At 46.6% G+C, this 24971-nt stretch overlaps 1 protein-coding gene across 1 annotated transcript in view; it reads left to right on the plus strand.

The window, feature by feature from the left end:
• The first annotated feature begins 959 nt into the window (after positions 1–959).
• The window catches only part of BAALC (BAALC binder of MAP3K1 and KLF4), a 74206-nt gene continuing 50194 nt past the window's right edge, over positions 960–24971 (plus strand). The window contains exon 1 of the mRNA XM_057308076.1: positions 960–1170. Coding sequence (XP_057164059.1) covers positions 1011–1170 — 160 coding nt within the window. The 5' untranslated portion in view covers positions 960–1010. The remainder of the gene's footprint in view (positions 1171–24971) is intronic.

Consider the following 24971-nt stretch of genomic DNA (forward strand, 5'->3'; position numbering starts at 1 on the left):
GGTAAATTCATTGGCCCACCCAGGTCTGAGCTCTAGTCTGCAACAAGTTGCTGAGTGTTCAACAGGGAATGAATGAAGGGCTGACAGCGGGGCGGTGGACACAGGAATGTCAAAGCTGCAGGTGGGCTTGGAGGGAAGCCAGCCATGCCTCCCAGCCTCATCCAGAGAGGGTGTCCTGGATGCTCAAAGTTCCTGGTCTTCTTTTGTTTCCTTGAAAACAAAGCTCAGAGTTACAGAACTGGAAACGTGATAGTGATAGAGTCTAGCCCAACTCCTTCAGAAATCATAGGCCCTACTCCCTGCTCTCCAAACCAGCTAAGACCAGAAAAGGGCTCTGACTGTTCCTTAATTCTTTGTGGCATTACTTTCTGCCCATTTTTTGGGGGGCTTGTCCTCAGCTCTACTGCTTTTGAAGCAAGTGGCCAGAACGCTTGGTATCCCTTCCTAAGCACTTCAGTTCTCACCAGGATAGATGAATGGAAGGAAGGAAAGGAGGAAGGAAAGGAAAAAAGGAGGAAGGAAAGAAGAAAGGGAGGAGGAAGGAGAGAAGGAAAGTGGGAAAGAAGGATGCATGCATGAATGGGTGAATAGATGAATGGATGAACGGGGGAGTGTGTGGACTGATGGATGCACAGGACCCTGGGAGCTTAACCCCAGCCGGTGGGACGAACCCCTTGTGAGACCCGCGCGTTCCTCTCAGTCTCTGACCTCTGCTCCTGAGCCCCCGACCAGCTCCGGTGCTCCAAGGGAGGCGTGGGGCGGGGGGGAAGCGGGGGACGAGGGGGAGGGGAGAGGAAGGGGGGAAGGGAGGGCCTTGGAGGGGGGGAGGAGGGGTGGGGGGCGGCGGGCGCGGCAGGAGCTGGGCGCCTGGCTGTAGCGCGGGCGGGCGGGGACGCGATGCCGCCGCCTCCTCCTTGTCGCCGGCCTGGGCTGCGCCGCCGGGGCTGAGCCGCCGCCGCCTCCACAGCCGCGAGCCGAGGGGCCGCCGAGTGCGCCCGCAGCACGGGAGGATGGGCTGTGGCGGGAGCCGGGCCGATGCCATCGAGCCCCGCTACTATGAGAGCTGGACCCGGGAGACGGAGTCCACCTGGCTCACCTACACCGACTCGGACGCACCGCCCAGCGCCGCGGCCGCCGAGAGCGGCCCCGAGGCGGGCGGCCTGCACGCGGGTGAGTAAGGCAGCTCCGCGGACCCCAGGCGCCGGGAGGCCGGAGCCGAGAGAGAAGCGGGAGGGATGCGGGGCGCCAGGGGCAGCCGGAGATTTCCGTGTGGGGGGCGGTGAGGAAGACAGACCCACAGGACCTTCCTGCTGACAGACCGACAAACCCAGGCCCCTGGAGTGGGGTCAGCGTGAGACCCTTACAGAGGCTGAGCCAACCCCCAGAGCCGCGGGGAACCCAGCTCCCTGCGTCCGCCGGTGCTCGCTCAGTGCCCGGACCGATGCACCCACTGGGAGGATAGCCCACCTGGCACGCACACCTGCCCTCTGCCCACCCGTGCCGCGGCCCGCCTGCCTTCACCTCCGTCCCGCTTCGTAACCCGCTCCCCCCCCACCCGCCACCCCTGCGCCGGCCCCTGTGGATCCAATCCGGCCACGTCTCCATCCACCCGCCGCCTGGACACTCTCTGCCTTGATTTATAGACACGGCGCCTGACCCAGATTGCCTGGGTGGAGTCTTCCTCCTCGCTTTCCCTTCTCTACAGGGAAGGAGTTCCCTCGGGCTGCGAAAACCAGAATCCTAGTTTGGCACACAATGGACGCCTGCTCCCCCATCACTAGTTCTGCACTTAAGCTTACTTCTCCAGCAGGTGTTCCGTAGTGAGGACTTCCCTCCCCACTCTGTGGTGCCTCCGTGCTTCATATGAGGCAGGGCAGAGATGTGGATTAGGGCTGTAAATTACATACTCTTACCATTCCCCCTCTAGCAGAAATTTAACAGAAAGATATGCAAAGAACTTTCTGGTCCAGCCACACATTAGAATTTTTTTTTTAAAGCAGACAGTAATAATTGTAGAGATGAAAATAGTCAGTTGCCACAGACTGACCTTTAGTCATAAATGTGTTGGTGGAAAAGGAAAACACCTCACTGCTTAGTATATGGATGTTGTCAAAAGCCAGATGATTATTTGCATAAAATATTTTAACTCTTTCTGGACCCCTTTATGTTGTTGGCATTTTTGAATGAAATCTGAGGTAGAAAATGAGGTTAATTTGAAGGATATCATATATTATAAGAAGGAAAGAAATGTGAAATACTACATCCATGCTTCCTACATAAGAGCTGCCGTTTTAATCTTAACAGTCTCTCCATCTTTTAGGACCAAAGCTGGCTCCTTTTTCACGTGAACTTGGTGAGTCTCTTTTTTTAAAAAAAAGCAAGAACTGTCAGTGAAAATTGTACAGGACATAGCAGTGTATTTGTCTCTAATGTTTCTGACTCACCGTGGTAATCGTAGTGGTTACTTTGTGTTGTTGGTGCTTTCCCCAAGTTTCCAATTGTGTTGGCTCGATTCAGGGTCAGAAATGAGGATACGACATAAGCCTTCACAAGGGACCTGGTAAATATGGGATTTAACAGCATTTCCCAGGGAGGTGTGGTACTTCTCAGCAGAGTCAAAGGCCAGAGCTTCACTCCAAGGAAAAGTGGTTGAAAAGATCTAGTGTGAAAAAAAAAAAACGAAGTACAGCTTCGAGGAATGGTTGCTTTGGTAACTGGAAGTATATGATGTGTGTGTACCTACGTGTGGGTATGAGATGGTTATTATGGGATGGCTAAATTTTCATTTCCAGTACTTATTCTTTTTTAGTCTGCCATCCTGACTCCTGTCCCATCACACTTCTTTAGATTGGGTCCCTGCAACAGGTGGGGCCTGGGACAAGCATGCCCGTTTGTGGTTCCTTGCGCAATATGGGGCAGCCTTGCCAGGCAGGTGGTCCTGAAGATGTCCTTGCTACTGAAGTTTGCCCACTTGGATCCATTTAACCTAGATTCTTCAAAGTGCCTTTCTCATCCCACAGCTGCTCTCTCTCTCTCTTTTTTTTTCTTTAAGATAGAGAGAGAGAGAGCGCGCGCCTGAGCAGGGGCTGGGGCGGGATAAGGAGGGACAGAAGGGGAGAGAAAATCTTAAGCAGGCTCCATGCCCAGCACAGAGCCCCGAGTTGGGCTCCATCTCAAGACCTGAGATCAAGACCTGAGCTGAAATGTAGAGTCAGTTAAAACTGTACCCTGTTTCACTGAAACACCCAGCCCAGTTCCAAGATTAGATTTCTTCTAATGCATCCCCCCCCAACCAACTCCATACTCATGTCTACTGAAAAGTCCCGTTTCAGCAGGTCTGCTTGTAAATCTTCAGTTTCTTGGTCCAATCCAGATTGAGGGCACGTCACAGGACAGTGTGTGATAAATACTTGTTGGATGAACTCTGCATTTTACTGCAGGAAGGGGGCATGTTTTTCTGCCAGTCCAACAAAGAAAAAGTTTCTTGCCTCCTCCTTACTCAAAAAGTAGATCCTGAGCCTCTGCTTCCTGTGTTTGGAGATCATCTCCACTAGCCAGCGGAATTCAAGTAAGTTTTCAGATTTGGCTATGACGTAGGCTGGAATTGAAGACTCAGCCGAAACCATAGCATCTGATAGCACATCGCTTCCCTGTGTCACAGCAGCTTGTCTCGCTGTCACAGGAGGAAATTAAATTGGTCTGACATGATTTCGTCCTCATAAAATCAGTTTGCTGGATTGATTTTTACTTCCGTTGTCTGATGGGGGTCTCTCAAGGAGAAAGGGAGTCTCTGAGGTTGCCGTACCAAGCCAGCTCAGCTGTCCCGTACGTAACACCCTAGCTTGACCTCAGTTTGCTCGTGAGTCCCTTAAATTACACCCTTAAATATCCCTCCTTGTACTGTTAGGTATTTTCCTAATTTCTCTAGGGAATAAAACATTTCAAATTTCTCTGAAGTCCTACTTTACGGTTTTCAATTGCCGTAATAATTGCTTTCGTAAATGCAGGATGGAAGATTACAAAATTAGAGACTCACAGCAAAACAGTTTACCTAAATAAATTGAAATATGTAAAATAAAATGAAGAACACTTAATATTACCATCAGCTAATGTTTATTGATGATTTACCAAGCGCCAGGTACTGTACAAAGCAGCACTTAACGAAAATCCTCTCACTTTGTCCTCATGGTCAGGACGAGGTAGGGACTGCGACCATCCTTCTCTTACTAGTAAGGGGATGAGGCGTGCAGTGTGTGAGTAACTTTTCTCAGTTCAGTACTGGGATCCAGCTCTGCCTGAATCCAAAGTCCATGCTCCTGAATACTGCCTGCCTGACTAATGGGAGATGAACTATAGATTCTTGCTTTTACAGTTGATAGGACTCAGAGTCTGCAGGGATCTCTTGATATTCCAGTCTGATCTCAGATAGCATAGTTTTCTTCTGCAGCATCCCTGAGGATGGGGTATGTCTTCCCTGGGAAAGGAGGCCCCCCATACCTTAGAGGGGCAGTTCACCTTGTGAGAAACTCTTTCGGCTGCCTTGTAATTTGTCCCTGGCGAACTCCATGCCCTTGCAATCAAGTCTTGTACAGACAGCTCTCAATATTTGAAGAGAGCTGTTGCATCTCCTCTGACCATTGGTTCTCCAGTCCAAACACATGCAGATCTTTCAGTCATTCTCAGACTTGTGGGGTCCTGACCAGATCATTCCAAATATGCTGTTTGGTTTGTCCAAGTCCCTCTTGATTCAAGAGGTCTGTGGTTAACTCCAAGCTCCTGGGTATTAGCTGCGCAGCACAGGGCAACATGTGGGCACTGAGCCTCTCCTGGTGCAGATAAAAATCAGGGTAGGATCTGTTTGTTTTCCTGCTGTTGTTGCTGCTGTATTACCTTGATGGCTCACATTAAACTTGTGATTCGTTAAAACCCTTAGGTCTTTTTTTCTAGTCAAAGTTAAGTCCTCTGACATCAGAGACATTGTCTGTGCAATAAGTCCAGCACCTGGAACAGTGACTGGAACATAGGTGGCACTCAGTAAATGTTTGCCAAATGAATGGTTTTTTTCCCCTCATGAATCCTGCAGTCATACTATTGATTTCAGTCACCCAAAGTTGAGATTTTTGTATTTATTCCTATTAAAATGCATCTTGTTGGTTTCAGTTTAATCTGCCGACCTTGATTCATCTTGATAGCGTCATTAAGATAATATTCTAGGTCTTTGTTTCCTTTTGTTGACAGACTAAAGAAAAAAGACATTTATTTGCTCTTATTCATTCAATATACATTAGGCACAAAGTTGATTAAGATATGTTCCTTGAACCATAAGAAATGAATAATATAGTGGAGACAGACACAAAGGTGGAGGCACTTCAGGTCAGCCTGTGCACCATCCTGGAACAGCTTGGCGGAAAGATGCTGGAGGAGTACAGGGGACTGAGTAGTTCATTTTGCTGGGGGGTGGGGGGCGGGGAGCAGTGTGTGTGTACAGAGCCCTGCAGGAGCATGGCAGAGGAAGCAGGACTGTTCCCGAAGGCTGTCACCATGCGGGAGGTGAAGGAAGGTTATCCTGCTTCCTTCCTTGAGAGGGAGTACCTGTAGAAAGCCCACCTGGGACTTTCTGATGGATAAGGCTCCTCCCCCCCCCCAGCTTCCTCTATCTACCTGTTACACTTATGGTTATATTTTCAGATAATTTATCGATGAATGCCTGCCCCCTCAAGCATGACAATCTGTATTAGTTAGGTAAAGGGTCTTTTTGCTCACCACTGGATCCCTGTGCCTAACACTGTGCCAGTAGTAGGACCTCAAGTGATCTTTCTTTAATGACTAAATCTCCTAAAACTTCTCTGTGTCCATTTCTTTCTCCTGGAGTCCCCAGAGGTAATGTTTTCTTTCCTCAGAAGTTCCATCTGCTCATCCTTTTTGGGTTCTTGTCTGCCTGATTAGTTGCATAGTAAGAAGACACCCCCACTTTTCTCTGCCCCCTTTGCCAAACACAAGCCTTTTTGTTACCAGGGTTGTTTTGCAAAAATCACTACAAAAACAGGTGGGAGCAAACCCAGGCAGTTCATAAAGTTTAGGAAGTCTCGTGTGCTCATGGTCCAGGCCACACCTGCGCAGAGTGACGTACATCTTGCTACAGGCTCTCCAGGGACTCTGTGCAGCCCAGTGGTGGCACCGGTCATGCTGCGTTGCTCTGTCTCTCCAGTTAGCCCATGAGCTCTGCCGGCTTGGACGCTGCCTGATTGACGGTTGCGTGCCTGCCTGTAAAAATGAATAGTTGGATAAATGAGCCCGCGAAGCAATGAAGTTTTATCTTACATTCTCTTTTCTGAGTCTTACCTTAGATGATTTTGTCTTAGAAATCAGTCTACCGAACTGTGTCTTTATTAGACACTAGATAAACTATTCTTACTCTAACCAGAGACGACTTTAAGGTTCCAGACTTGGGCCCCACCCAGAGGAACATAGTCCCTTCTCAGTCAGCACGGAGCCTTTTCCTAGCTTGTCCTGTACTCTGCAATCTCTCAGGCTTAGACCCCTACTGGTCCTGCCTTTGCTTTGGGATCTGTGCACCCACAACCCCTTCCTGCTGATAAGGCCGTTCTGTCCTTTAGTGCAATTGGATGTCTGAGCCTGTTGTTCCTGGCCAGTGACCTGGCCTTGCATCCCAGGAGCCTTTCTGGGTAGGCCCACCACCTCTAGCCACTCTCAGGAGACCATTTTGCTTCTGTTACAAAATCTCATCTCTGCCAGGACTCCTACAGAGATTCTCTGGCTGGTCTGAACACCTCCTTGGCTTTCATCTGGAAAGGAGGCTGGATGGTGTATCCTGAGCCCATGTTATGATCTAGCACCTTCCGCCTTAGCTGGCCTTAGCTGCCACCAACATTCACCTTACATGTTCTCCTCCTACTCTGCCCCCCAACCACCTCCATCTCTCTGTTGTTATGGGCTCAATTGTCTGCCCCCCAAATTTCTATGTTGGAGTCCTAACCCCCAGTATACCCAAATGTGACCCTTTTGGAGATAGGGTCTTCACAGAGCTTAAAATGAGGCTGTTAATGTGGGCCCTAATCCAGTGTGACTGGTGTCCTTATAAAAAGGGAAATTTGAACACCCAAACAGACAGGGAGAACCCCACGTGAAGTGAAGGCAGAGGTCAGGGTGATGCCAAGGAACACCCAAGACTGTCAGCAAGCCCCCAGGAGCCAGGAGAGAGGCCTGAAACAGACTCTCCCTCACAGCCCCTGGAGGAACCACCCCGATCTCAGATCCCTGGTCTCAGAGCTGTGCGACAGCGAGTTTCCGCTGCTTAAGCCACCAGTTTGCGGTGCCCTGCTACAGCGGCCGTGGAGAACCAACAAGTGTGTTCAGGAGCACCAGCGCTGCGAACATTTGGCAATAACGAGAGGATTTCTATTGTCACAACCTCACACTTTCTTCAGAGACTGGGTCTAGTCCCCTGTCCTTTCAATTCAAGTAGCATTTATTGAGCGTCTAATGTATGTGAGAATTTTTCTTTGGGGCATTAGTTTACCCAACTCTCTAAAATAACCTCCTAAACCGTTGTGATCCCCATTTGCCAGATGAGGAAACTGAGGTTCAGTGAGATTAGGAGATAGAGTAAGGTCACCGGCCGAGAAGGTGGAAGAGCCTGCATCAGAAGTCAGGTGTCCTGTTTCTAATCCAAGGCAGTGTCCATTATGCCATAACTGCTTAGCACGGATTTAGTGCCCTCCTCCACCCCATCTGCCTTTTGCTGTTTTGAAAAAATACTTGGAGTGGGAGCGTCCTGCCAGCATTTGCAAGGCTGAGGACAGGAGTCCTTGAGCAGACATCTGCAGCCCAGTGGTACTACTAGTGCTGCCCGCTCCCTGTGCTGAGCGCCCTGAGCAGGGCTGCAGAGAGGGCTCCAAAAATCACCTGCATCCCAGGCGCCTGATGGCCTCCTTAAGGATGAACAGTCTTGGGGAGAATAATATTTTTTTTCCTGGTTTCAAATGCAAGGGTGTTGCTTAAGAAACTTAAGACGTGTTAGAGAAGCACACAGAAAGAAGTAACGCCTCTGTCAGCATTTGCGGGTTTACCCTTCAGGTCCTGCATCTAGGTGCCTACGGGACATCTTGCCTCTTCTGTGGGGAATATGTTTGGGGGATATAGGAGAACTTCCTCAAAAATCTTGGAAGCTCAGGGGCGCCTGGGTGGCACAGCGGTTAAGCGTCTGCCCTCGGCTCAGGGCGTGATCCCGGCGTTCTGGGATCGAGCCCCACATCAGGCTCCTCTGCTATGAGCCTGCTTCTTCCTTTCCCACTCTCCCTGCTTGTGTTCCCTCTCTCGCTGGCTGTCTCTCTGTCAAATAAATAAATAAAATCTTTAAAAAAAAAATAAAAAAATAAAAAATAAAAAAATCTTGGAAGCTCAAAGGCCAAGAGAAAAAAGTACTTGGAGGTAGTGACAGCCAAAGGCTAGTTTGAACGCAGGAAGAGGTGAAGGGTGGGGAAGGCCATGGATAAGTGAAGGATTTTTCTCCCTTTTTTCTTCTCAATACTAAGCAAATATAGTGAATTCAGGTAAATTACATACGAGGCAAATGCATATCATGATCCCACCGTTTACAATAGTCTTGTCCCCGTGTCACCTCCCTGCCAACCCCCACAGTTGGCTCAGGCTGAATTTTATACTCTGCCCAGCTGTCTCTGGGATTTATGATCACTTTATGGTTGTAGTAATATAGCCTGTTGTGTGTGTGTGTGTGTGTGTGTGTGTGTGTGTGTGTGTGTGTGTGTAGGGGCCAGCTCTCTGTCTGAGCCTCAGATGCCTGTGAGGTCACGTAGACTGGCTGTCCAGTGTTCTGGTTCGGGTACAACCCCGTTCCCTTCCAGCTCCGGATCTCCGTGTCAGATGCAACAGTACAGAGTGTCTACCTACATCTTGCCATGTGGTGTCTATATAAGGAAGCAAAACCAGAAGCCTTCGATTTTTCTTAATAACTCCATCTTCTTTATGAATAGTGCCAGTTTCTCCCAGAGTCTGGGATTAGGTTGTCTGTTAGTCTTCATTTTGGGTGATTGTGAGTCTTGGTCTTTTTTTGTCTTCATAGCCATTTTAGTGGGCAGTTGGGCAAGACTGCATGGGTAGCTCGTGGCCAGAAGCCCCTCAGCCCCAAAGTCCAACCCAGAGCTTGCAGAGCATCTCTTCCAGGTCTCTGCACCAGCCTGTAACACATGCTCACACACGGGACCACCCAGCCTGATCTGCTGCCACCTTATAGTTTCATATGCTTCCTCCCCTTCGATGAGCCAGCTTCGCACACCCATCATGACCTCCAGTCTCTGGACCTTCCTGGGCTCTCTTCTTTATCATCATCTTCCTTGTTCCACTCGAAGATCATAGTTCAGTAGTTGGGGAACTAGACTTTGACAGCAGATATTGACCAGCTTTGTGACCTTGAGCCAGTTTCTTAGCTTGTCTGGGTTTCAGTTTCCACATTTCAGGATAGGAATCGTTGTAGAATGAATGTGTTCACAAATGTGAAGTGTGTAGCCTTTTAGGGCTGCCACTCTTGTACCTAGGTTCGCTTCACCTCTTCAGTCTTGCCCTGGGCTCAGTCTCAAACCTGGGGTACTCTTCCCCTGTGCTCCTTACAGCCCTGGTTCTGAGCTGCCTGGCGTTGCTGGAGCAAGTCATGGGTGTTGGTGATTGCACCCAATAGCAATTCATTCTCGAGAACCTCGGTGTTCTTACCACTTCTTGGCAATTCTGTTAATTCCTTATTAACATGCTGGGACAGTCGCCATGTAATAGCTCCCAACACTATGCTGTTCTTTCCCTCTGAATACTAAACTAAAAAAAAAAAAAAAAAAAGACTTGCTATGAATTCTCCCATTTTTCCCTCCAATCACCTGTTGTATGTTCTTCTGGGCACCTCAGCATTTAAAAAACATATTAGCTACCCTATCCTCATCTCTGCCTGTTTGGTTTCTAAGTGGACTGAGATGAGGTTGTTCCTCGTTGTCACCATAGGTGAGGACATCGCGGGCAGTGCCATCCACAGGATGAAGGCTATTCTGTGTTTCCATTGGCCCTCCCTGAGCCCAGGCCACCGTCATGTTTTACTTGAACCTCAGCAATAGCCTGCTTCTGTTCTTGCCCTTGACAAGTCATTCTTCATGTTAGAGGGAGAAAAATTTTTTTAAAACATGTATCAGGTCTTGTCCCTCTCTTGCTTAACAGCCTCTGGTGGCTTCCTAATGTATTATATGTAAGATAAAAACTCAACAACCCCTTTCCTTGCCCTGCATAACCCAGTCCCCGCTGCTTCTCCAGCTTTGCTTACCCTGCTCTCTTTCTCTGTCTCTCAGTGTTCCAGCCAGCTTCCTCCATTTTTGTGGGGCACCTGCTGGAATGCGGCCCCTCCCCCCACTCTTTACCTCCTTGATTCCACCTCACCCTTCAGCTCTCAGTTCAGATGGCACCTCCTCAGAGAGACCAACCTCCCCTAGTTACCATCTGATTATTTTTTTCTTCTGATCACCAGGCTGTCATTGTCTTGTTCATTTACTGCTTACGTCTTTATCCCTTCACTCCGGGAGGCGAAGGGCTGCCGGAACATACTCTGTGCACTACTGTCACCCAAGTACTCAACATGGAGCTCAGCACAGAGTAGGCACTCAAAGAATATTTGTTGAATGGAGAGAACCCTCCTCATCTTTTGTATCAGTAAGGAATTGCTTTCAGTGGAGCGCCTGGGTGGCTCAGTCGTTAAGCGTCTGCCTTTGGCTCAGGGCGTGATCCTGGCGTTCTGGGATCGAGCCCCGCATCAGGCTCCTCTGCTGGGAGCCTGCTTCTTCTTCTCCCACTCCCCCTGATTGTCTCTCTCTCACTGGCTGTCTCTCTCACTGGCTGTCTCTGTGTCAAATAAATAAATAAAATCTTAAAAAAAAAAAATGGAATTGCTTTTAGTGGCAGGAACAAAAGCCAGGGGAACATGGTTTAGCAAGTAGAGGTTTAGCGCCTGCACTTCACAGACGGTCTGGAGGTAGGCAGCTGCGCTGCTCGGGCATGCTAGCAAAGACCTGAGTTTATTACTTGGCCATCCGTGGTGTGTGGATTTCATCGTCATAGTTGCAAGGTGTTGTCACATCTTACTTTAGATAGGAAGAAGGGGGAAAGGCGCATTCTGCCTGAGTCTGTTCCTTTTTATCTGCAAAATGATAGCTTTCCCAGAGGCCAGGAAGCTTTGCTTGAGTCTCATTGGCCAGACCTTTGTTACATGGCCATCCCGGGCTCCAAGACAGTCTAGGAGATCGGGCTTTTAGTTGGGTATGCACAACCTTTAAAGTATTGTGGTCCTTTTGGCAAAGAAAAAAAGAGAACAGATATTGGGTAGGCTGCCAGCAGGGTAACTACACCTTTCATCCTAAGGCTACGTCAGAGGGGAGAGAAGATTAGTAGGAGAAAGGGAAGGAGGAAAGAAAGGAAGGAGAAGGGGGAGAGAAAAGCAAGGGGAGGGAGGTCTGCTAGAAACCAGAGTAGCATAATTATTGGTATTAAGATTTTGCAATGATAATAATAATAATAAATCGTGTTTTTAGTATTACCGTGTGTTAAGTGAATTCATAAAGGTTGATATTTGTTGGGAAAGTTACATGTGCTAACATTGAACTAATTTTAGAAATAACACAATAGCTTAAACTTAAATCTTTTGGAATAGTCTTTTAACATCAGACTCTGTGCGGTGTACGCGAGATGTGCAGTGGGCATTCCTTTGTTTTCTGCTTCATTTTCCTGCAAAGTGAATGCCAGCCGGAAACTGATGTGCCCGCTGCTATTCTGTGGGCACATGTGTGCAGGCTCGCTGTGCGGGGTCACACTGATGCTCAGGCTGGGGGCTTCTGCTGAAGAAGCAACAGACAGCCAATCGGCTAATTTAAAGACTTGACAGTATTTCCTGTGGAAATCTAAAAAGCCCACCGCGCTATTGTCTCTAGGGCTTGTGGACTTGAGGGCAGGAGGAAACTGAAAGGATTTGAAGAAAATAGCAAGGCTGTTTGGGAAACCGGTCGTCATAACAACAGGGCACAGCAGCGGCTACAATGGAAGTGGCAGTCGCCTGCGCACCCTTCGTAAGGGGGACGATTCAAGTTGAAGCACGAAACCGAGGCCTCATTAAAATCCTGCGTGCGAGAATCGCTTTTCAGGGACAGTCTTCAGAGCAGCCAGGCTCAGGTTTGCTTGGCTGGGGTGATAAGTGGTGAGTGTGCAAACACAGATGAGCATAGCCACGGTCTCCCGAGCGTGGCTTCTGTTAACTGCGTGCCCAGCATGTGCCCGGCCTGGCATATTTATTACCTAATTATTTATCCCCGTTTTACAGATGGGAGAAGTCAGAGAGGCCAGGTGACCTGCGCAAGGGCTTGAAGGTTGTAAGTGTCTGAGGGGGTTCTGGAACCGAGCTCTGTCTTCATTCTGGGCCCTGTGCTCTTTCCTTCATGCCAGCTGCCTAACTGATCACTAGCTCTGGCCCTCACTGCCTTGCAGCTCGACGTTGGCAACAGCTTTGTGACGTATCTGCTGACCCTCAGTCACTGCCACTCCAGTATCTTGCACACCATGTGACGTATCCGCTGACCCTCAGTCACTGCCACTCCAGTATCTTGCACACCATTGCCAGGTGAATATTCCTGAAGCATAACTGGGATCATTATCGTGTTATTCTCCTGCTCAGAGCCTTTCATGGTTTTTCTTTGCCAACTGAATGCAAATGTCTTAGCCTGGCATTTAAGGCTTTCTCTTCAGCCTTATCTTCCACTAGCTGTCTGCAGGTCCTCTCCGCTTAGCCTGACTCAGGGTTTGCCCTTTGCCTGAAGCACCTTACCCTGTTGCGCCCCCTGCCCCCACCACCACCTCGGAAAGCCCCACACCTCCTGTGCGCCTGCCTCAGTCACGTGTTCCCTTCTAGCTCACACCTAGCACACTTATTCTGTTTTGCATTTTCTTATTTATGGCCATGTCATGTCTAATGTTATGACATATGCTCTTACAGCCTGTGAGGAAATAGACTGAAATGGACTTTTACTAGGGTGACCTTTAGGGAACAACACGAGTGAGGGGTGAGGGTGGCGGGACTGGGCTAAGGGAGAAGTTGAATTGCTGGGGGCTCTGGAGCAGGGATGGCCCTTCAGATATTGTAATGAGAGGTGTTTTCACCCTATACCAGCCAAGTATCAGCTGCAGGCTGCCCCCAGCAAGGGGAAGGAAACTTGGGTGGGGCCACTTCCTTCCACAGAGGGCAATTCCTAGAGAGACGGTCAGCTGCGAGCCTTCAGTGGTCACCTCTCCTGGCTTCTTGAGGATGTGGTGTCAGCCCTGCAGGGAGATCCTGGGAGTGACCATACTCCTTATTTCTCAGTCAGCTTCCCCAGCGGCTATACATCAGATTCACTTGGGCAACGTAAGCAAAAGGCCCCACTCCAGGGCTTCTATAGGGGCCAGAAATCCTGCAGGTTTGGGCAGAGTGGAATTCCCTAGGTCTGGGGTGGGGTTTAGGATTCTGCATTTCTAACAAGGTCCCAGGTGATGCTGCTGTTGCTGGCCCATGGACCTCTCAGAGAAGGGGGTCCTAGATCACAGGCTGGCAAACCTTTGTTGTAAAGGGCCAGGTGGTAAACATTTTAGGCTTTGTGGGTCACGTGATCTTCATTGCAGCTACTCCATTTCACTGTTTTTAGTACCAAAGCAGCCAAGGGCGATACATAAATGAACGGCCACTGCCCTTTGCCGAGGTCCATTCCTGTCCTAGGTGATGCTGAGGCTTGGCCACTGTCTTTAACCCTCAAGGCAGCGTGGAAGAGAGAAAAGAACAGGGCTTTGCAGTTACGGGTCCCAGCCCTCAAACGCACCTCTAAAGAGCTTAGCACATACTGAGCCCTTAGCAGTGTTGGTGGGATGAGCAAATAAATGGGACTAAGAGCATTTCCCACCTTGAAGGCAATTTTTGAAGGTTGTTAAAGTATCTCTGATAACATTAGGTCATTGAGGCATTAGATATTTTATTATGCAAATCATGCTCCTGAGCGGAGTGGGGTCTGGGAAGCGGAGGGGATCCTGGTGCCACCCCGAGTTTAAGGTGCCCAGTTCTCTGGGGAGCTCACCCTGCCTCGGGCTTCCAGGACTTGGGACTCGTCCATCCCTTCAGCACAGGTCACGCTGATCCAGTGCTGCGAAGGCTGCGTCCAGACATGCATTTCCCAGCAGGCACCTCTTCTGCGGGTGTGGAGCTGCTTCCAGGAGGTGTGAGAACAGTCATCTCCCTGGGGTTTCTCTGAGCTTCGCTCGCCTTTCCTTAACTCTCAGTTTCCCCCACAGCCTGTGACACCGTTGCTGGGAGTGTTTAAAAAGTCGCCACACGGGTGCCTGGGTGGCTCAGTTGATTGTCTGCCTTCAGCTGAGGTCGTGATCCCGGGGTCTTGGAATGGAGTCCTAAGTCAGGATCCCTGCTCTGCAGGGAGTCTGCTCTCCCTCTGCCCCTCCTCCTACTCGTTCTCTCAATCTCTCTGTCTCTCTCTCTCTCTCTCTCTCAAATAAATGGATAAAGTCTTCAAAAAAAAGTCACCATACGTCTGGTTGGTTGTGAGTCTGGGCAGCTGATGAATGGGTTGCTGTTAAGATGTTTGCTTTTCTGAATCAGGTGCTCCTTTGTAGAGACAGGGGCTTCTAGCCGTTATGTAAGGCTGCAGAAAACGCCGGGGAACTTAGAGAAGAGGGATTATTTAAATAGAAGCTGCCAAAAACGTTAACAAAGAGACCCAGAGAGAGTGTGCCCAAGCCGGTTAGCTTTATTTTTTTTTTCTTTTGCACAAGAATTCAAAATTCAAACACTGACTCTTGTTAGAACCCCCTTATCCCACAGCCACAAGAAAAAAAAATCAGTGGGCAATGTAATGAAAACTTATATGAGAAAGTGATTTAAACATACGTGCAGTCTCTCTCTCTCTCTCACACACACACATATATATATACACCCCAGCAATTATATCTTCAACTGAGCATCGCTCTTCCCAGCAGACACCAGCTGCTTGCAATTGCTGAAAACAATTCTGGAATCCCTTAACTGTAGCATCAGGCATTTTTTTAAACATAACATTTCAAACACATACAATAGCTTAAGACCCTGAAATGACACATACATATTTCAGAAATTTATATATAATTGGGAGAATGGTATAACAAGCCACCACGTATCCGTGACCCAGCTTCAACATTATCAACACGTGGCAAATCTTGTTTCTTCTCTACCTCCGTTCCCCATCACGAATTGGATTAGTTCGAAGCAAATTCCAGAAGTCATGTAACTTCGTTCATAAATACTTTTGTTGAATTGCCAAAAGATGGGGACCCTTTTTAAAAGATATAAGATTGAACCAATATGAAGTGGTCACTTCTTTAAGTTGAAACGGTGTCATATCAGCAGTTCTGTACGCTTCAGCCTTACAGCCACAATACCATGATCACATCTAAAAATTAATGAGAATTCCTTAAATTCTCTAATATAACCAAAATTCAGTCATGTCCAAATTTTGCCGATGGTCTCAGCAATGTTTTTTCTATGACTGGTTTGTTTGAATTGGGATAAAAAAATGTCCACAGATTGTATTCCACTGGTCTTTTTCTTTAATTTCCTTCAATTTATAGATTTCCCATTTCCTCCCCGCCCCTTTCAATTTTTATTTGTTGAAGAAACTTGTTTTTTTGTTCTGTAGAGTTTCCCATTTTGGGGGATTTTGCTGATTGCATGCCTATGGTGTTGTTTAAAATGTGTCCCTGCGTTCCCTGTAAACTAGTAATTAGAACTTGAAATTAGCCATTTTTCTAAGAAGCCCTGGTTTCTTTAAATGAAATATGATAGAGCCTGCAGCCTGCGCACCTGGGATGCTCAGTGCTACCAGGTCGGTTGTTTACAGACCTTTTTCATGGACAGAGCTAGGAGTTCTTTATTTTCTTTTTTAAAGAGACAGTATATTTGTATTGGTTTATCAATTCAAAATTTTCAATTGTAGGGCTTTCCCTTAATTTTTAAATTTTATATTCGCTCTTTTTTTTAGATGCTGAAAATCTTGGTTTCTAACATAAGTACTTATGTACTTTGTCTTATAATACATCCAACAATGTAATTACTGAAAATGTTTTAAGATTTTTGTGGGATTTTTTTTTTTTTGTCCTTAGGGTATATCCTGAAGGGATGTACAGTTAGATTTCTATGGGTTTTTTTTTAAAGGTTTGTTTATCTGTTTATTTATTTATTTATTTATTGAGAGAGAAAGAGGGGGGGGAGGGGCAGCAGGAGGAGACAAGATGACTCTCTGCTGAGCAGGACCCTGAGATTAGGACCTGAGCTGAAATCAAGAGTCGGATGCTTAACTGACTGAGCCACCCAGGTACCCCTACATTGCTGTGTTTTAAAGTCACTTGAAATAATTTATTTCTGTGTGGTTAAGCCATCAACTTGCAGTATAGGTAGGTTCATTTATTTCATTTTGCTTTTGAGGTAAATTTGCTTTATTTTTCTTTTCCATTTCAGTTAAATTTTGTCTTATATTTAGGTAAAGAATTTACATGATTCCAATGGCAAATCTACAAAGCAAGTTACATTTAAGAAGTCTAATTTTCATCTCCGCCCCTTCTACTCTGTCCCCTTTGTCCCCCTATAAATACTCATTTTATTAGTTTTTTGGTTTATCTTTTCATTTAAAAAAAGTATATGCATATACTATATCCTTTGCTCTGTACCTTTTCACTTAACGTATTCCAGAGATCATTGCAAAGCGGTATATAGATAAGTTCCTCGTTCTTTTTTACAGCTACCATTGTGTGCTTCTCAATCGTGTGGCTATGTCATAGTTTATTAAACCAGTCTCGTTGATGGCCATTGGGACTGTTTCTAGACTTTGCTACACAAAGTCTTATCCACATGTTTTTTCACTTTTGCCGGCGTTATCTTTAGGTAGATTCTTAAAAGTGGGATGGCTAGGCCAAAGGTTGAATGCAGGTGTACTTTTGCTCAATATTGCTAAATCCCCCTCTTCAGGCCTTGTACATTTTGTGTTTTCACCAGCAGTGTATGAGAGCACCTGTTTCTCCACATCCCTGTCAGCACAGTATACTGTCAAACTTAGGGGGCTTTGTCACTTTAATAGGTAAGACGCTGTAGCTCAGTTCGTTTTACTGTGCATTTGTAGGAGGAAGGTTGCTGTCTTTTTACACGATTATGGGCACATTGCTTTTTCCCTCCTGCACACAATTTGTTCATATCACTAGGCCTGTTCTTTCGATCATATTTAGTAGTTGCAAATCTTTGTCCTTTGATGTTGACTGAGCTATTTTGAAAAGCAAGAAAGTCCCTAACGTTATTTGGTAAATAAAATTGTTGGGTTTTTGCTATCTGACGGAGCCTCTGGGGGCTGGCTGGGCATCTCTCTCTTCTACTACAGTCCCAGGGCTTCTCCATATGGTCTTTCTGCATGGGCTAGTTTGGGCTTCCTCACAGCATGGTGGCCTCAGGGCAGCTGGACTGTTTACATAACTGCTCTGAGCTCCAGCACAGTCCCAGCTAAAAAGCAGAAGCTGCATTGCCTCTTATGACCTAGCCTCGAATGACGCAGTGTCACTTCTGCATTCTTTTGGTTGCAAATGAGTCACAAGCCTGCCTGGATTCAGAGGAAGGGAATTAGACCCCACCCCTGATGAAGGGATGGCAAGATTCTAGAAGAACAAGGCAGTTTTAAGAACTGTGAAGTGTCTGAGATTTTAGTCAACTAGTTAGCCTTTAAGTTTCTTGGAAGCAAGTGAGACATGAGACTCCTGGGTCAGAAACAATGGCACAGCAAGCCTCACCAGTGTCAGCATGTTTGCTCTGATCCCCTTTCCCCAGGTCTCACAGGGGCCACGGAGATGGGTCTGGGTGGACGTCTGCACATGCTGTAGACTGCATTACAGGAGATTTGTGTGCCCACTGAGCTGCTGAAAATCTTCCCACGAAGAGCGGTCTCGTAAGTGCAGTCAGTGCTCGCTATGAGCTCTCTGCAGCTCTCGGCACTGTGGATCTGGCTCATCTCCTCTGCCCACACCCTCGTCCCCAGTTTGGAAATCGGCTTTTCCCCTCAGTTTCACCGCCCCCACTGCTGGTGACTTTCTCTCCTACCTCTGATTATGTCTTCTCTGCCTCCTCCCCCTTTCTTGGCCCCCTCCTGCCTGGTTCCCCCTCGCCCCCACCCATGGAGATGTGACTCTTCACATCCCTCTCCCAGGAGTCTTCCCTCATTCAGCATGAGCTCATCCCCTCCTCTGACTTCAGTTTTCCCCTGGTGGTGGCTCCATGATTCTCTCTGCCAACTCCAGAGCCACATTTCCAGCTGCTCATGAGACATCTGACTACAGGTGGCCAGATGCATCAAATTCAACTTGCCCCAGGCCTGATTAACCTCTTCTTCCACCCATCGGTCCCTGCTGCCCTGTGTCCCCTCTCAGTTCATCATGGTCCTCCTCTAGCTGGCCAGGTACAAGACTTTGCACTTATTTTGCTTTCACTCCCATCTTTCTCTTTCTCTCTGCACATCTAATACGGCATCAAATCCCACAGGCTGTCTCTGAAATGTCTCTTGTATGAATCATTTCCATCTTTGCGGTTCCAGGAATACTACCCTAGTTCAGGCCCTTACTAATGTTCAGCTTCAAATTGTTTCCCATTGACCCTTCTGGATGTGGGCCATCTTGATAGCTAGGCAGGCATCCCCCTCCCCTCTCATTGCTCCTGCTTCTCTCTCCCCAAACCATAAGCTCAGTTTAATCTTATGCGTTTCTCAGATAGAGAATATTCTTTTTTTCTTCTTTCCTTCCTTCCTTTCTACAAATATTCTTCAGTGCCCAGTGTGGGGTGGGCACTGTTTTAAATACTGTAACAGTAAAGAAGACAGCCAAGAAGACAGCTCCAAGAAGCTCTTGGAGCTTACATTCAGGTTGGGGGTAATGGTGATGGGCAGAGAAATAAATAATAAGCTAGGTAATTAAGATATTGGTAAGCATCATGGAAAGAAAAACCAAGATAGTGAAATAGAAAATAACTGGAACGAGGGTTGGAGGGTTTAACAGATTGAGTGGTTAGGGAAGGCCTCTATGAGAAGTGTTATTTGAGCTAAATTGTGAGTGAAAAGTGAGGGGAGGGAGGGCTCATGAATGTTAGGAGCCAGAATGCTTCAGGAACAGCCACCAGCAAGTGCAAGGGCCCTGAGGCTGGAATGAGCTTGATGCAGTTGAGGCACGGAATGAGGCCAAAGTGATGGGAGGGACATGGGAGGGAGGGTGTGGTAGGAGAGGATCTGCGTAGGGGGTGGAACATGTAGAGCCTGTGGTTGATGGCCAAGAGTTTGGGCTTCATTCCAGTGGCGGCGGGAAGGAGGGCTAGGATTAGGTACCCCTGCTACAACTTGGAGTCTCATACTAAGTTCTGAACTTTCCTTTCTCTGGCCGTTCCTCACACTCCTGCCTGACCATAGATGTGATCCTGTCACTCTCCTGCCCCAAAATGTCTTATGATCCCTGTTTCCTATTGGACAAATGATGAAATCTTCAGCATCGGCGTTCCAGGCCCTTGGCCATCTGGCCTGAGCCTTCTGTCCCTACCGGTTCCACACTCTTTCTGTTATGTCGTTAGTCTTACAGTTTCCCAGATGGAACATTTTACCTTCACACTTGTTCGTTGTACAAGTCTAACCCAAAGTCCACCCCCTGTGCAAAATCTCCCTAAATTCTCCCCAGGTGGAACTAATCTCTGTTTTTCCCATATCCTTGTTCTATTATTTTTTTGTCCTTTTAATCAGTATTTTCACTGTTGTGTAGCCAGCCTTGTGTGCATGTGCAGAGGCCCACCCTGCTATAGGAATGAGGGCTCCTTGGGGGTAAAAGTCGTGTCTTGCTCGTCATCTGTCCCTTAGGAAGTTTTGCATGAAATAGAAGCTCCATTAGTGTTTTCTGAGATTGGCAAGGCAGGCACACATACTTTGTTATCCTATCTTGCATTTGAAGAAAATGATGGGCTCTTGCTTGGCTGTAAAACTGTGAGATTTCAGGCACGGCTCCATGGACGCAAAGCTGGGTGGTTGCACGGCTGCATAACTCCGTGCTACAGTGACCACACCGTTGCTTTGCTGCGTGAGCACATGGCTGCGTGACCGCATGGCTGCGTGACCGCATGACTGCAGAGTTGTGTGGCTCTTTAGCACATGAATATATAGAAACATAGCTATCTGGCCACAGTTTGCATGGCTGCGTGGCTGGGTAGCTGCTTGGCTGTGGGGCTGCACAGCCATATGGCTCCATTGCTTTGACGGAAGACATCCCCTTTGCTTTTCTGTGAGTTACATTATGATTTCCAGCAACATTGGGAGGCTGGCTGTGTTTTCCATCGGGAAGCCGTTGGCATTTGGGGTGGGACTGCTGCGTGCATCTCTTGTCCAACCACCAAATGGCAGTATGGCTCCCTTTAAGACACCAGAATGCCCTTGTACCTTTCTAAACTACCTCTCTCTCCACTTACGACCCTGAGATCACGAGCACGGGGGGGATAAAGTGAAGGAAAAGTTACAGAGAAATTGTGTTCATCAGCAAAAGTTTATATCTGAAACGGATCCGTATAAACCCTGAAGTTTTTGTGAGACAGTCAAGACCCAGGAGCATAGGGGATTCCTGCTGCCCCCTGCTTGTCGGCTGGTTGCAGACTAGAATGTATTTTCTTGCCTGTGATCTGCGAATTGGGGATTTACTTGTTTTCATATAGCAAGTACTTACATGTTTTACTTACTTTGGGCCAAACACTGTTCTAATCACTGAATGCTTGTAGCAACCCTATGAGGTCACATTGCCCCCCACCCCTTGCAGATGAGGCCACACAGCACTTTCTTTATGACACGGTTGTCTTATGATAAAGCACAACCTCGAGTGTTGTGGGGCCGACTGAATGCTGTAGTACACGTCAAAGACGCAGCTCTCGGTAATGTGCTCCATGAACACTGGCCATCATTTATTATGGTTGTGACTCTGTCCCCCTGTTTGCTCTTCCGAGTGTACTTCCCTCATCTAGGCTATACAAGTTCAAGTCCTTTTAGATGTTTTAGGTCTAACTGGCATCCAAGTGGGGCCTCTGTTGTTTGCTTTTCCCTGAAATGACCACACATCATTAGGTACAGGACATGGATCTGTCTTGGGGAGAGGAGGTCATCTTCACACAAGGTGTTTTTAGGGACCTGAACTTAAATTTCTGCCTTTTGTGTCATGCTTGGTTTTTAGAATCCACTTGCTTCTATTACCACAGAAGCACATGTTTCTGTCAGTTCCTGCTCCTGAAAGGCTGCAGGGCTCCCCTTTGGTTGTTTTTGTTCCAGAGAGGGTGAGAACAAGAGGGAAGGGAGGCAGATAAAAAAGGAGGCAGAAGCAAAATATTCGTCATTGAAAAGAGAGTAGGAGAGAGACCTGCTTTCCCAGACTGCTTTTTGCAGGCCTCAGGAATACTTTCTATATTGTCAGGGACCTCCTTGAATCTGGGCTTGAAATGGAGAAAATATATAGATGGGGAGGGAGAGCACCTGAGGGTCGATACAGTTTTCTGGAATGGGCAAGAATACTGGTAAGGAGACTCCCATAGCCAGCATGTTGGGAAGAGGCAGATAGGAATTTACTGTTATTCAAAAATACCTGGTTTTATTTTTTAAAAGTCTCCTGAGTGCTTAAATAAATATATTTGAATATATCTCTGGGTTGTTGAATTTGTTCAAACCCATTGAACACATTAACCATTAATGAGGTACTTATGCCTCTTTGAAAGCCTGGTAATAATCCTCTTAAAGGGAAATCATACCCACTTAATCTCTTTCTTTGTGTGTAATGCTAAAGACAGCATCTAAACTGGATTTATACTCCACTGATGCCCAAAGGGACTTAGCTTGCCACACTCACAAGGCACATTAGGATGATTTAAATCTAAATGGACTCTGAAAATACATGTCTTAACAGTTAATTCTAATGATTAGTTCATAAGACAAATCAGACAAATCAAGAATCTCATTCTAGGAGTGATAATCCTTTTGAAAGGTAATCTTTTTGCCTTCATGAGTCACTTACCTACACTTTTTTGCCTCAAATGGTGCCCTGAGTATTTATTTAGTTAGCTAGGTTTTAATTTTCTTTGGTCCAAGTTTTGCTGTTGGGGTGGCAGAGAAATAGATGTTATCGAAGTGCTGGAGGCTAAGATGGGTCAGATATCTATATCTTCCCAATTAGAGGAGTGACCTTACTTTTTGCCCTCTGTGAATGAATGAATTTCTTTATTCAGCAGTTACTTAGCACTTTCAAGGCCTTTAATGTTGCCCGAGGCAGTCAGGAGAGATCCACGAAGAACCTTGGTGGAGTTTACAGTCTAGTGCAGTGCCCTCCAACAGAACTTTCTGTGGTGATGGAATGTTCTGTCTCTGCACTGTCTGATACCCTCACTACAGCTCTCAATCACTTGAAATGGGGCTAGTCCAGCTGAATTTCTCATCTTTTTTAATGTTAATTTATATTTACGTAGCCCAAATGTAGCTAGTGGCTACAGTATTGGACAAGACAGGTAGAAAAGATAATAACCTGAATCACACAGCTAATTACAATTGTAAATATTACAAAAGAGAAGACAGGTACTATGGGAAGATGAAACTGGGCAATGTAACCTAATCTAAGGCTTGGCTGAGACTTCTCTGAGATAATGACATTTGTGTTCAAAACTGAAGTGCTTGGGATTCACTAGGTTGCGGTTGGCGTGGACAACATTTTTAGCAAGAGGAAGAGCGTGCACAATGGCCTTGGGGGCAGGAAGAGCTTGGCACTGTCCAGCCAGTATGATTGAACCATCATGAAAGCAATGCGTGAAAGGAGGCAGGAGAGGGGCCGGAGGGCTGGAAGGGTTGGGGGGTGAGGAGTGGAGAATAGGTGGGGCTGGATCTCATGAGGACCACATAGGCCACATTAAGGATCTTGGACATTATTCTAACAGGAGTTAGAAGCCTTGAGCAGGAAAATAACTTGATCTAATGATATATATTTTTAATGTTACATATTTTCCAGTGATATACATACACACATTTTAGAGTCAAACAGTTTCTACAAGGCTTGCTTGTAGAAATCAGCAAGTCCCCTGCTGTGGTTCCCAGTTTTCAGTCCCCTCAAGGTAGCTACGTCCAGTTCTTTCAGCTGATTCTCTTGGTTTTTACTCCTATGTCTCTAAATAATATGCAAGTGTTACTTTTGGGAGGGTGAAGATGTCACTCTTTTCACCCCCACCCCCCCCCACTCCCAGTAGAGTTGTCACATAATTTGGTCAGATGGATGGTCAATGTTTGTATTATTATGACTTCGTAAGCACTATTCACAGCTAAACCACATGGTATATTGGGATTACTTCTCCTTTCACACAGTATTTTATTTTTATACTAGGAATTTTTTAGAAAAATTGAACTCCTCACTAATTCACGTTAAACTATCCTCTGCTTGTGTAAATTTACTTTTAACGTGTTTAAGCACATTAGGAAGTCTACCAGTTTTTTTGTTTTTGAAGAAATTGCCCTTGGCGCTTTCTCACCTGCTCCAGTTCGGCTGCTTGCCTTCCAGGCTTGCTGCACAGCCCCTGGCTTGGAATGTATCTTCACCATTAATCTGAGGACCCTCTTAGCCTCTCTCTTGTGTTGAGTTGATACCATATTTCCTGGATCCTGTGTCTTCCTCTTTCTTGGTTTGTTCTTTTATTTGGCCAAGAACATGGCCTAGCAGCTTCCTGTGCGGAAAGTAACATTTTTGAGACTGCATTAAAAAAATTTCTTTATGCTTTCTCTCTTCCATTGACAGTTTGGCTAGATATAAAAGTCTAGTTTAGAAATACCGTTCCTTTAGAGGTCTGAAGATCTTATTCCATGTGTGCTAGGGTCCAGTGTTGCTGTTGAGAAAATTTCATAGTGTGTCTTCTTCCCCTTCTCTTTGTCCTTAGGGGATGCCTTACATTTGCTTTTGTGGGGTTGGGGAGTGGAACAGAGCTAATTGCAGTTGCAATAAGATTCTTCATTAAAAAATTGGAATTCAATGAGCCTGTTTTGTTTTTTAAAAAAACACCTTGGTTATAGTGTAGAAAATGGATTTGGTGGTTCCTGTTCCTTTCGTATTATATGAAGTACTGGGTAGAATTTGTCTCCCAGGAAGATATGTTCAAGTCCTAATTTCCAGTGCCTGTGAATGTCGCCTTATTTGGATAGAGGGTCTTTGCAAGTGTAATCGAGTTAAGGTAATGTTATATTGGATTAAGGCGAGCCTTAATCTAATGACTGATATCCTTATAAGAAAAGGAGATTTGGACAGACAGGAGAAAACACCATGTGAAAACAGAGGCAGAGATTGGAGTGATGTGTCTATGGGCCAAGAAATACCAAGGGCTGCCGGCAACCACCAGAAGCTAGGAGAGAGTCATGGGACAGGTTTTCTCTCAGGGCCTCTAGAAGGAACTGTCTCTGCCCACATTTTGATTTCAGACTTCCAGCCTCCAGAACCACAAGACAATAAATTTCTGTTGTTTGAAGCCATCAGGTTTGTGGTATTTTGTTACGGCGGCCCTAGGAAACTAATACGGGTTGGTATTAAATTATGCAATTTAGTGTTCTTAGAAATGGAAGGTGCTTGGAGAAACTCTCAGTTTTCCTAGAAATTGAATGTGTCTTTGGAAATGGAAGGTGATTTCCCCTGAAATAGGAATTTGTTCTTTATATCATTTATCTGTCAGTTTCATTGAGTATATGTCTTTATTTTTCTTGAACACTCTAAAAATTCTCATAGTGTAGCACACGTCTGTACGTATCTTTTGCTTTAGGAAGTTAGTAGAAGGTTATGAGGATTAGGTG

The sequence above is a fragment of the Ursus arctos genome, unplaced genomic scaffold (assembly GCF_023065955.2).
Source record: "Ursus arctos isolate Adak ecotype North America unplaced genomic scaffold, UrsArc2.0 scaffold_6, whole genome shotgun sequence".
NCBI classification, from domain to species: Eukaryota; Metazoa; Chordata; class Mammalia; order Carnivora; family Ursidae; genus Ursus; species Ursus arctos.